Raw genomic sequence first — 14375 nt, 5'->3', positions numbered from 1 at the left:
AGGCGCAGTGAATTGAAGTTGGACAGATGCTTTGGAACTTTTCACGATTTCAAGACAATTTTTACGCGCCCATAAAAACCGTGAAGGACCATTAACGTGAACGACGTGATAAAATTTTATGCCGCGAGGAGTACGTGTCAGAGCGTTGTTAGATCCATCACTGCATGGTAGCATCCTGTTGTAAAGCGTGTGTGCAACAGATGCCGTTATAATTATAATCTTATACAAAGTAGAATCGCAATTTTAAGTTGACAAGACATTTTTACATAAGTTTTCTGCAAAAAATCCTTCTTTTTTGTATAAAAAGCTATCCTGTAGAAGAATATTAGTTCTGCCAAAAAGCTGGAGCGCGGAAACAATAGCGAAAGTTTTATACTCTGACAATACCTATGATAAAAAAAAAGTTACGCTATATTATTATATATTAATCGTACGTTTAATATCGCTTGTTGTAGTCCTTTATCTTTTTCCTTCAGAAGAAGTCAAATTAACGGGATGCAAATAGAGAGAAATATATTCAGGATATTCATAAATCGACCACGATTCCATCGGAATTAAAGAAAATTGATTCTATGCCTAGCTATAATCAATCCTTCCTTCATTACGATATGCAAATTGTGGACTAATAAAAAGCGGAATACTGCGGTTACGTTAATACTTTTATTATCGCTTGATTATAGTAAATCGATGCGATCGAAAATCGTTATCGCTAGTCGTTCGCTTTTACGTTACGTTGCCGTTTAAAAATTTCCTTTGTTCCTTAAATTATCTTACATCTTATACGTTCATTGGCGTAATTAAAAATATACGTAGCTAATTTCACATATAATACAGAAATTTAATTAAAGTAAAATAATAACAAGTCCTTTGAATATAGTTAATCAGAATTCTCATTCTTCGCAATCTAATCTAATTACAACATGCGATATTTATGACAAAAAAAATTAAATTCCAAGTAGAGCTCTCGGCTCTACTTGGAATAATATAAATGATAACGGCGCGTGCATAAAAATAACTTACGACATGTCATTAGAGTTGATTGCTCTTTCTCTTCCGATACCTTATTTTATTCTCCTGCGCATTTTTTATGGCACATTTTACTATCTAAATTAAATATTTGAAACTTTAAGTTACATACACGTTAAAAAATATAAATTTTAAGAATTTTTTTCATATTTTTTTGCTCTTTAATCTATTTATGACTCCTTCTTGTTTATCTGAACATCAATATATTATATTTATACGAACTTATCTTTCCATCAGTTACAAACGTAATAAAAATACAATAGTCTTACTTGAAAAAGGTATCATTAAAGAAGATTTATTTTTTAACATAATATTGTTGTATTGAATTACACAACTTCTTTTTTAAAACATTATATGTATTCTTAAACGGCAATGAGAGAGAAAGGATGCTTCATAGATAGTCAAGTTAGGTATGTAGCGTAATTTAAGAAAACGAAATTCTACATTTAATTCCGCGTAGTGTGCCATCGTAAGCTTAATACGCAGAGATTAAACTTGGTCCTTGGAACAAATTGATGCTTTTACCAGTCACACAGGGCACTTGGTAACACGAACAAATTGTTCCTCGAGCACAAGCTAGAAGATGACCGAATTATCTTTTGCGATTTAATAAGAAATCTAGTACACATTATACTCACGAATTTCACAACGTTTCGTTAAATTCAAGTACAATTGAATTCCGCGAAAGTCGCTCTAAACACTAATAACGAGAGAAGCTGCTGGAATGTTAATAAGTTTCGCTATGTTAAAACGAAAAAATTCCAAACGTCGCCGTCGCTCCGTCCCAACGGAATCCCGGTAACAGCTATAGTCGATCTTATCAGCGTCGCTATGGAATATGCTTGGCAAAAGAGCCGTGAGCATCCCTGGTCCCAGAATAATCTGATTTAATCTGTATACGCTTTGCATTCGCGTGCGAAATACGTGTCTCATCCGTGAAAGTTTATAGAGCATAGATTATGGCAGCGGTTGCATCAAGAAGTTATAAAAAAGCGATACTCTCGCTACGTGCGATATCCCGTCCGCGTAGGTAGGTGTGTATATCGCTTGCACGGTATGAGATATCTGCGCTGTAAAATATGGTATAAAGCACTAAAGTAACAGAACGTTCGATACAATATCACGTATGAGCGTGTTTTTTTCCTCGTATAGAGCTCGGAATACTAAAGGAAATATTTTCCGACGCTAATGTAGAGTATACATCGGTATATTATGTAATTTCCGCGGAACGTGTTGCAAATATTAATTCGTGCCTGCAAATATTTGCTCTATTGGAGGTGACGCTTTTAAAATAGATGATGTAATTAAAGAAACAAGTATCTTCATTTAAAATAACAGTAGTAATAGTACGCTGTAATTATTATAGTCATTTATGATAAATCTTTCTTATTTGAATACTCTTTTTAAATAACTAGTCGTGTAAAACGAATAAAAGGGAGTGAAGAGAATTTGAGAAAGATTGCGCGATTATTACACAGAGTCCGGATATAATCGCGTGAGTGCAAATGCACTGCTTTATGCGATTCTTAGAAGAATAAGCGAGTGATTTGCCTTAACAGGGTCACTGCGCGTTAACATATATGTATATACATATATAGTACATCGCCTACTGCGTGATGAGGGGCAGATGGATAATAAACTTATCGCGTGGCAATTTTAATCAGTATATAACAATCCAATCCAGTACACCAATAAAAAGTGCTAACTCTCCCTCATGAAAAACATATAATAATCCCACAAACTATTTGAACTAAATATGCATAATGGTACATGCGATAAACTTATCTAAAATCTTTGAGTTCTACTTATAACCTAAAGACACATTTAGCCCTAACCATTGAATATTAATGATTAACTTAAATATAAACCATATTTAGAAACTATCTTTTATGCAAATAAAACCTTTTAACAAAATGCAACGAATGAGTAGACCGAATAAACAGTACAACTCGATAATGGTTCTGTTTTCTTGCGGTAGAACGATATATTATATAATGCAATTTTGTTGTATTGAATAAATTAATACAATACTCTAATTTATAATATAAAAAATGTATTATAAATGTATTATAAATTTATTATATGTTGAGAAAGAAGATCTTGACATTTTCAAAATTATTCTAAGTTTTTTCTTTCTTATACAATTTTTTCCCATCTATCTCTTTTGCATTTATGACAGATATTAAAATAAATTTAATTAGTAAAATTTATTTAAAAGCAAAAGAAATATTTTAAATTTTCAGTATTTCAGTTAAAATTTAAACATCTGAAAGCAGAGAGGTGATATGGTACGATGAAGAAAGAAAATCGAAAAAATTTTCTCTTCCTTGTAACATTAATAATTTAAAATATTTCTGTCGTAACCGTTTCCATCCTCCAATAGTCTGGGATTTGCGATATCGCAAAAATTCACTCTGGAGAGTAGGAGCGAATTTATCGCAGAATACCGGGCCATTTGTTCTCTTTCCGTAGGTTAATTGTGTAACGCTTTTCAGATTCCGTCGAGGTTCAACTCCTTCACGATAATCCTTGATGTAATTAATTTATTGTTACAGTGAAGTACGCTTGAGCACCTCTGCAATTGAGTCGATGGTTCTAAATTTATCAATTGCAATTGTTTACGACGGACCGTGATTCATTGATGAATAGTCTCATATACTTTCGGCTTAATTCCGGCTCGAATCGTTAATAATGACACAATCACGAACTGAATCGCATAAATAAATTCTAGAATGAGCAAGAGGAATTTTTCCTAAGAAGAAATGATTACAGATGATACTGAATAAAAAATATCTCGGAAGAAGAAATCTGAGACGAGTCGTACCACTGAAATATTTATTGTTATATCATCTCTAAGCCAATACTCCATCAGTGGCATAGTCGTCTTGAAACTCGAAGCTATACTGCTTTTAAAGCTTCGCCTCGGGGTAACACGAATTTCGCGTACGGAATATTCCGTTGCAAAGAGGAATCGCGAATTTCCGTCGGGCCAAGAGTTGATTTTGTTTCTACGCAACGGTCTCTCTTGTTCTGCCGAGGATACCTAGTAAAGGGCTGAGCCGGATTCATTTTCCACTTTCGTACTGGTTTCTTTGTCGACCTTCCGCTGACTGCGCGGCATTGTATACCATTGTTATCCACTTGCAGCGACAATCCGGACATGAAAATCGATCGATCCTTTGATATAATCTTACGCAAGCAAATAGAGGCAATCGGGAGGATTGGGAGACGAATTGTAAGCATTTTGAACTTCAACCGTGCCTCGTTTGTCACGTTCATGCTGACGCGACGTGGATATACATCAGCTTTCAGTTTCGCTAGAATCACGGTAAATGCATGTTTCGGATTACTCTGATAATAATGCAAAAACAAATGCCGAAAACTGCTTCGTCATACATTCTTGTTATCCTTCCGTGAAATTCGTTATCAGAATGAATTGATCAAGCAACTGAACACCGTGGGCGAAAAAAATCGAAAATATTCGCTAAAAATACAAATCAGCTATATTGTCTATATATATAATCCTAGAAAAAACATTACACAAAAACTTTTATTAAAAAAAAACAGAATAATATAAAATAACTCCACTTACAAACAAAGTTATATTAACATAACAACTCTTTCAATTTCAATAATATAATAATATCTAAATAAATTGTTTTAATAATCTAAATAATATTTTGATGATATCTTGATGGTATAAGCGCTTCAGCTGATTCGTATTTGTTACTTAATAATAAACGATTGTGAGTAAAAAAAAAGATCTAGCATTGAGAGATTAGAAAATATACACAATATGATTGTTATAATAAATGGTTTCATAAATATTTTAATAAAATTTGATTTGTTTAATGTGATTGAATTATAAAGCTATTGAAAAACTCGTTTACAAGAGATACGTCTGTAATTTTACCGAAGGCTAATACATCACGAGCTATAAGAGAGCTCTTCTAAGCGCACTTATCGTATTTTCGTGAGAATTCGGGGTTTATAAATTCTAATTTGTATTCGGATAGTCGATTTCAGAAACGAGTCTGGAGGTCATTTCAATTTTTCATAAAAATGCGCACGTTATACGTGGATACATACGATTTATCGTTTTCTTTCTTTTTTCTGCTACCGTTTATGGGATGTACTTGGAAGTTCTTTTACTGCTCGTGTTCCAGATCGTCGTTCACAGACAGGTACAAATAGTGGAGAAAGAAAGAGAAGAAGACGTGATCGGAAGAGTGAGAGCGCGACGGAGAAAACTGTAAAGGAGGAGCCAAAAAGATACGAGAAAGCTTTTCCGATGGGCATAGAAGTTATAATTTGTTTCGCTCTCACAAATGAATACACTGCTTTAGATTTACTACTGCAACCTCAAAGAACAGAAATTTAATATTATCTATAACCATTTGCATTATACGGGTATTGTATACCGTGTATCATATTGTTGTACAAATGTTAAAGTCGACTTTTCATGGAATTCACCACAGCTTATTCGAGCATATAGTTCTATTATGCGAAAAGCAATTCCTGAAAATATATAGTTTAAATCAAGCCGAGAATGATACATAATGCAATAATGCATTGTCTAATGGTACAGAACTTCCTCTAATGCGCATTGTGTCGGAAAATATGCGCAATATATTGCACTCCAATTAAGTTAATTCATACCGACATGTTGTAAACGCACGGAATTTCCGAGCATCAATTCCGGGCCAAATGTCGAGTGCGATCCTAAATCTCAACGCGTCAGCTAAATGTTATGTGACAAAGAGGACGCTCTATTTAACACTTTACGTCATCTCCAAAGCGTCATTCAGTCAGAAAAAAGCATAACCTGAGAAAAGATTACTTGAGAACTGCAGTAGTTAAAACTTATTGATTTAGCTTCCTTCACAGCCGTCTAGAAGATATCTTAATCCTACCATTATGAGTATTAAACAAAGAGAAAGAAATATTTCAGCTATCGCTATCTCAATAACCGGGTATTTTCATATTTTATTTAAGATGAATAAACAAATTGTTTCTATTAAAACTTATTGTATCTTTTAGAACGATTGTCCGAATACGAAAGATTTCTTTTTGATATTTCATCGTTCGTCGTATTTTAAATACGCTGTTATTTTGGAAATTAAATCTTTCATTTATTGGAGCTATATTACTTCCTTAATTCTGATGTGAAACATTTCCGTGGAAATAATTTTATTTTATTGTGCATATAAATTAGATTTTATAAATTTTATTGTGCAACATAAATATAAATTATTTAATTTCTATTTATTATTGCCATGAGTTTTCCTAGAAATAAAACCGAATACATCAGTTACAAGTTTCCGTTTTAGTATTTTTTTTCCACTACACGCAAGACCATTTCTTCTGTACGCGGCAGACTGGTGTAATGAATTTCAACGTATGTGGCTACTGTGTGGCCGTAACTACAAACCTGCGTTTATGCCTCAAAGGGATTCCTGCCGAATTCTAAAATTACACTCACTCACATGTATTTAACCGTGTTTAATTACAATTGCTCCTCCCTAACTATTTAGTACTATTGACTTGAAATAAATGTATAGACTGAGAAGCTAATTTCCTAGACCTTTTTAATTTTTGCAATTTCGTACAAGAGAGACATTGCCTTGGGAGCTTGCATAAAGTTAAAATTATGGAGGCTGCATATGTATGAAGCGGTGTGCATAATGACAGTAAGTTTAATGCGTATATGGGAGCTAAACTTGCTCGCAGTTCGAGCTTGGTATAGAGAATTTTGTAGAATTATAGATAATTAGTTTAGCAAGACAAATGTATGCTCAATGAGGTATTAAATCTTAGATTTAGCGAGCCACATTTCATGTGTGCTTCTCTGATTAATATAAAACCAATCTTTGATTAGTCAAAGCGCTTTGACAAAATATCAAAGCGCATAAGGCTCATCGTCGAAAATTTTTATAACATTTCACATTAAAATTGTGACATATTAGTTCTTGAAATTATAAATCTATTTTAAACTTTACTTAAAATAATGGAGTATAATTAAATTTACATTAAAGTTACATTATAATTATATGAGATTCTGTTTGTTAATTTCCTTGCATATTTTAAATTTCAAGAGTTAATGTTGAAAGTTAAGCAAATGATATAAGAATACTAAAATTTCTCGGTATCTGGTTCATAGGTGTGGCTAAAAATTAATAAATAATTATCTTTCTTTACTTACATATTTATATTTTTATTTATATTTTCTCAAGCAATTCAAATTTTTGGATGCTTTATAAGCAATAACTGAAGAAGTTAACATAACTGTCTTCTAAATCTATGTGTGTTCAAATAATATCTGATTGTGAATAAAATTATTCGATCCTTGTACAGAAACAACATAAAATGTAGATATTAACCAAATTTAATTATTATTTCATTTAAAACATGTAAGCAAGTGCTTCTCATGATATTAACGAAAATTGTATACTCTCCTTTCTAGTAATTGTATAATAGTACGCTTCGTATACGCGTTATATGTAATTATTTAGTCATAATCATTCTAATTGCATTTATTATATCTCTTCGTGATTTCTGTAGAGGCAGCACGTGAAAGAAGATAGTATTAGCTGAATGTTACATGCAGTTCCCGGTCGAGGCTGCTGCGTATTTATCTTGAAAGTCCTCTATACAGATGGAAGCACCTATTCCTTCAGGAATTCCTCTCACGTTTATGTTTGCAAAATTCTTTGTACTTATACATAGCTTTGACGTTTAATATTAAATATTTAGCCTTTATTATATAAATTTGTGATAAAATTGAACGCAATCTTTTACGAATAAATGAAATTTAGACACGTGTACAGTAGAATTACTGAAGATAGTTTATAATTTATACAGATATTTTAAAATTATTTTAAATAATTATAAGTTCTTTCATTTTGGAAAAAAATGCGATTATATATAAAGTTTATGTGTGTATTCGTAGGTAATTAATAACAGATTTAAGACAGATAATATATTTAAAATTACGAAGACGCGTTGCTGGAGTTAATAACAGTAAAATTCCTATTCAGAAAATTTAAGCATCACTGCCATGGCAGTGATCCTTACCGTCAACGGCATGATTTTTACATTTTGTATTCTCGCGGAAGTAAACGAGATTTCGGCCGTAAGAAATAGAAGAGCCTCTCTACTTCAGTCAGACTGAAATAAATCAAAAAGATTGGGGAAGATATGAGAGTGGCCGAGAGTAACTTATAACGAGACTCACGTCGTCGCTGGTACCCCATAATTACTGGCGCCGATGAAAAAAACGGACGGCCGCCGTGCAGCCACCTTTTAAAAAGGTGTTAAAGTGTGCTTTGTGCTCGTGCGCTCACGCGGGGTAGGTGTTAATTTAAAACAAACCTAAGGATAGCGCCGATTCGAAATCCGGCCGCCGTGTGTTTTATTCGCCCTGAAATTCGACCGCCCGATCTTCCCTACAGTGGCGTATCGAAAAAATTTTCGCTCTTGCCTCGATTTGGCAACTTTCTCGCAATCTCGCATAATAAATATTAAACATTTAGTTAAGTTGCAATGCGGCTTATTTCTATCGCGGATATATTATGTGTAATAGTGAGTTATGTTTAGAAATTAATTTATTTTCGTGTAGTTTTGTGAATTTTATACCTAAGGAAATATAAATTATAATGAAAATATTGTGATTTATTAATTACTTTATAAAAAATAACAAAAAATTATTGTAATTTAAATATAGATCGAGATATAGATATATTTTATATATAACAATGCATTTATATTAAATATGAATTCTTTGCAAAATTTCGAGCTCGGTAATTTCAGAACGCGCCACTGCGACGGCAGATTTTCGTATATAACATGTAATCAGCACAGCAGTTTCGAACCAATTTTTTTTTATGTTTACCTCCAGGCAGTGTGGCCCTTCACACCTTCCCATTTTTTTCTCATCACTCAAAGGTGATTTTACGACTCGCGTCCACGAAGCGATGGGCGACGCCCTTAAGAAAATCTAAAACGAGCTGATCCAGATACATAAACTATATGCGAAGTATAACAGCAGTGAACTATTGTTCTCATTGCCATCAAGTTGTATTACGCACGATATATTTCAGTCGTTCATGTCATTAATATCCGTGATGCAACTCTATTTATTATCACATTGCAAGAGAACTTAACGAAGCGTACGGGCAATTTTTCATGTAACGCTATATCCGATAATAAAAGAGATAAGAAAGCCGAGTTTCCAAGCAAGCCCCGAGCGCGTATCTAATTCATTACAGATTCGATCGATCTTCTTCGATCCGCAATGCACGCGGCCCAGGCGCTAACGAGACAGCTCCAGAGCCATTAAGATCCCGGCTTATCACGATCGGGATGCAGCACGCGAAAAGACCCGTTTTCCAAATTGAAAACGCGCCGATATCGCGACGGACAATCGGCGAGGAGTATCTGCTTGCCCTCTAATCGCCAGTTAGTCCCGAGCCCCAAACGCCGCCGCGATCTGCCGATTTATCGATCCTCGGAATTAGCATTCGAGGCGTGCATCTCGGCCGCGGATCTCTCGGGGCCACAGCTACGTAAATTTTAGGGCTGCGCTCGCAACTCGGGGATAGATCTCACCCGTGATCTATGCGTAAATCATCGACTCGCCCTCCCCTGCCCCCCGACGAGTAGATCACGCACAATACGTTCACCCGGTATATATGGCCAAAATATAATAAATCAAGAAACATTAATATCGCGATATAATGACGGCTTTTACGTCAAAGTTCGCGCTTTAATCGTCCCCGATTACTTCGGTGCAGCGTAAACCCCGCCGAGCGTAAAACGCAACAGAAACCCACGTGCATATAGCGTCGCCCGGAGAGAAGGAAAGTTCTAATCCTGCGGCCCCCACGAAAACAGACGAGGCGCGTGGCCATATTTTACGGGCGGGGGCGTGAAACGGATAATTTTCGAAGGAAGCAATATCGGATCGTATATCAGGCCGCAGGAACGGCCGCCGTTTGGCTTCAAATTATCGGAAACGAGGGCCAAAACTAATGGGCCCTCGTTAGACCATTTGGCTCCTGCGGGGCACGCCAATGCTGATTCACGCCAATCCGCTCGCTATTTTCGCGCCGCAGGCCGAAGCTAGTCGCTTCTCATATTATCAAACACATCCGATATCCGAGAAGCTCTTTGCCTTGAGGGAAGTGTAGAAGAGACATGGAGGGGAATACGTTTCAACATTTCTGTGGTCATCATCTTTTTTCAGTTTACTGAAAACTACATTCTCAGGCGCGTAAAGATTGAACGTAACTGATGATTGCATATTGCAAATCGAGAGCGGAAATCTACGCGTAGCGAATGAATCGTCAGTATTACCAGATTTGATTCTTGGTATAACTCCAGGGTGTGTTATCGCAGACCGTCCCGGCGATCGCTGCCTGAACCGGCATGGTGAGTATTCTGAAGTTCACATCCGTGTAATTCAAGGACGACAGCAAGAAGATCGGCATCCGATCCGACATGATCCAGAGTAAGCCGCGCTTCACCTATGGGCGGTAAAAAGTAAGTGAAAGTAAATGAGGATGAAGGAGATTCATAGTAGGTAATTATCCCCCATTACGGAGCGCTGTGCACCTTAATATCTGCTGGGAATATCAGAGCCTCGTCGTGTCTAGCGACGATCGCTTGATTGATTGGCGCGTAAGGTAACACAGAATTCCAACAGCCAATTGCGTTTCGATCAATTAAGTTGAAGAACTGAAGTCCGTTCTCGTCCATTACGGATGCCGTGCAATGAGAAAGCGGCCCTCTCGACGACAACACCTACGTCACATAAAAATAAATCATAAAATTAGAATAACCGTATTTTATTTGTAATGACAAGTTAGATTCAGGAAAGGAAGACACAAATAAATGTACGAGATTATTCTAAATGCTGAAAAACAACGGACTTAAAAAAGGAAATAGAAGAATTTTAAAAAATCGTAAACGTAAGGAATCTATTGAACAATGTTTCGCATCTGAAATAATTTTCTTCGTTTTTTTCAATATATGAATAAGACAAGATGTAAAAATTTATTGTAACAACTCTGCAAAGTCTAGACAGAATTCTAAAAATATTAAAAAGAAATACCTGAAACTCGTGATAACTATTTTGAGACAACTGTTGGTCTCTTAGAATCCTTGTGGACACCGCGAATTCTCGATAGCTGCTGAGGGGATGGAAGAAAAGCGTCCGATAGCCGTCTGCTAATATTGGCGACAGACTCATTCCAAAAATACCTTCAGTTCCCCATTGGAAATTCAAGCCTCCTATATTGTAATCACCCGCCAGAGGATCCGGCATGAAGTAGCTGTGCGTTACTCGCCAGGATGTATTTTGCTGCCACGAGTACACGATCAAACCGTAACCGAGTTCGTCGGACATATAAGCGAAAGCATCACCGCAACCGCCTTTTCCCAGATCAACCGCGATGTTGGCGATAAAAGTGTTCTACGTAATAAAACAAAAATTGCGAAGTTCGTAGAGAGTTCAAATCAACTAAAAATTTAAAAAAATCATGCAATGTGCGAGTCAAATGCGAAAAGGATTATATACTTGATTGATATCCTCCGGTCTGAGCCTGTATTGCCTCAGTAGCTTATCCGTAGTCAAGTCGAACACATTCAAGGTGTAAGGGCAGACTTGTACAGTCGTTTCGTCGATTCCTATTGTTCCAGTATCCAACACCCACAATCTATCGCACGCATCCACGTGAATCCTGGAAAAAAATACAAATTTAAAAAATGTTATTAACGTTAAATAGAAAACAGAAAGAGATATTTTTACTACAACGACTCATTAAGACTGATTAAACTTTCTATTTGTCACCTGTAAACAGTGGTCAAGCCGCTACCACAAAGACCAGCCTTATTCTGGGCCCAATTCGGATAAGGTATAAGCTTCGGTGAAGTACCTTGATTAGCGTCCAACGGTATATAATTCAACGTAGCCGGTATTCCTAATACAAAACGTTACTCAATCTTATCTATACTTTTTATAATTATTTTTGGAATCAATCATAATTAGTATTCAAAGTATTAAAAAAAAAAAAGGCAAAACGAACGTTACGACACAGAACATCGATTCGCAACTAAATGGTGTAAAAAAAATGCAAGAGAAACATAAGGAATGCGCGAAAGGAAGGAATTGCGGAGAGTCCGCGAGGGTCTCCGAAGGAAGTAAAGGGGAGACGGACAGAAGGGTAGAACATTAAAGATCTTACACAGTGCCGCCGTCATTGTCCGGCCTTTGTGCGACACAAAAAACGGTGGCGCGCGCCAACGTATATAATAAACATAGAGCGTGCAAAAAGATGGAGTGAATAAAGGGCATCGAGGACTTGAATAAACCCGTTCGTTGCCGTGTTTCCCTTCCCCTCGGGGAGCCAGGGAGAGGGGGAGAGAGTGTCAGAGGGACCATGAAGGTGGAGGCGGAGGTCGACAAAGACAGAAACGCTCCCATTGAGCGCGCACACTCGCGGTTTTCGGCGCTTTTTGTCGCGGGCCGGAAGTCGCTCAGACGAGAATCGAGGCGTGTACCTCCTATGGCGATCTTTCGCGTATTATGCCGGCGTCTGCTTCCGGTTCATGACTTTGAAGCGTCGCGCCTCGTTTTTTGGGCAAGGAGAGCCATTTGTCTGTCGCGTCGTAAGATCGTTAATCGAGACAATAGCGAAGCCACAATTGATGACTATAATAATTCGGACATTCACCATCGCGCCATCGAGGTATCGTGACGAACAGCTTATTCCTCCAGATTTCGATGCCGACCGGCAGAGAGTTCTCCGGCACGTATTCGCCACTCGCTATCGCTAATTGTCGGCTGCGCTCGTCGGGATAAGCGAAGTCCATTTTCTTCCAAGTGAATCTCTCCAAAAGCGGGGCACGTCCATACTGCATGCCCCATATTTGAATCCCATCGACACTTCCGATCCATAGTAACAGAAAGATCGAAACGAAGATGCAATTCCAGATGCAATAATTTCTCATTTCTCTGCTATTCAATCTCTCCTTTTCTGTATGCAGAAATATATATTTGTTTGCTATCTTAAAAATATCATTATGCAGTAATTCCTGTTGGCAAAGTAATATATACAATATACATATATACATATATATATATATATATGTATAATTAAACCTATTAATTTAGATTTTAGATTATGCCTATATAGCTTTCTAATATATGTATATATAGTAATAATAAATAACTTATGAAAACTCTTTCAGCAAAAAGAATATTAATTGCCTGTGCACATATAATATATGCAATATTTTAATATGCGCATATGCACTTATCGCATTTTTTACAAAGACATGAACCTGTATTAGCACTTACTTTTTATATTACTATTAATTAGTTACGCGCGTATGTGTTTGTATGCTCACGTGCATACACTTCTTGTGCAATAGCCTTTGTAAACAAAATGTGATACAGTAATTAGGTAATTACTTCATCCCGTTGAAATAAAAATCCGAAGGATTATCGGTTGTGTCATCAAAAAATCATTCGGTGAAAGGAATAGAGTATTGCGACATATATATTTTTTACTAGTATCCTTATCATTTCTCTAACCGGTTTTGATATGTATCGTAGAAATAGATGTTGTGACATATTTATCTCTCATAATTTAAAATATAACATATTCAAATATGTCATTAGACTCATAACAAGTAAAGTGTGCAAGTAGAAACCTGCACATTGCTTCCTCATAGTTTTTAAGTGTGCAAGTAGAAACTTTTGCTCACAAAGCTTCCTCTATTTGTTTTGGCTTCCTCATAGAGGAAACTTTGTGAGCAAAGGTTTCTACTTGCAAAAAACTCCAGAACTAATCAACCAAATCTTAACGAATTATATATGAAATAGGGGTAGAAAAGACTGAAAAATATAATAAAATTAGAAATAGATCGATATCTCCAAATTTGCGGAAATTAAAGCATAAACAAACATTTCTGCAAAAATTCAAAATTTTATTAAAAAAGAACCCCTTGATTATTAGCAATTTTTATTAATTCTATATATTCTTCAGTTTTTTCTACCCCTATTTCATATATAATTCGTTAAGATTTGGTTGATTAGTTCTGGAGTTATAGAAATTTCGGTAAATTTGGCACATACATACACACATACACACATACATACACACATACCGACATTTTTTAAAATAGCGATTTTTCGACGTTTTAGAACATTCTGAACACATTGGCAAAAGCAACTAAAAAAAAATTTTTTTTACGAAAACAAAGCTTCCTCTATGAGGAAGCAAAAATGTCAACAAATTAATAAACGGCGATACGAGTCAGGCGCGGTACGTGGTGCGCAAGCAAAG

The 14375-nt window shown here is 36.0% G+C and overlaps 1 protein-coding gene across 1 annotated transcript; it reads right to left on the bottom strand.

Annotated features, from left to right (window-relative positions):
• Window positions 1–10181: 10181 nt before the first annotated feature.
• Y-y (yellow-y) lies at window positions 10182–13065 on the bottom strand. Its single transcript, XM_071776064.1, has 6 exons — window positions 12759–13065; window positions 11876–12005; window positions 11603–11765; window positions 11138–11497; window positions 10639–10827; window positions 10182–10550 (listed from the first exon to the last, which is right to left on the bottom strand). Exons 1-6 carry the CDS (start codon window positions 13033–13035, stop codon window positions 10377–10379), a joined length of 1293 nt encoding a protein of 430 aa, XP_071632165.1. The 5' UTR covers window positions 13036–13065; the 3' UTR covers window positions 10182–10376.
• Between the last annotated feature and the right edge of the window lie 1310 nt (window positions 13066–14375).

This window comes from Temnothorax longispinosus, chromosome 4 (assembly GCF_030848805.1).
Source record: "Temnothorax longispinosus isolate EJ_2023e chromosome 4, Tlon_JGU_v1, whole genome shotgun sequence".
Classification (NCBI taxonomy): Eukaryota; Metazoa; Arthropoda; class Insecta; order Hymenoptera; family Formicidae; genus Temnothorax; species Temnothorax longispinosus.
This window is presented reverse-complemented; position numbering and strand designations above follow the sequence as displayed.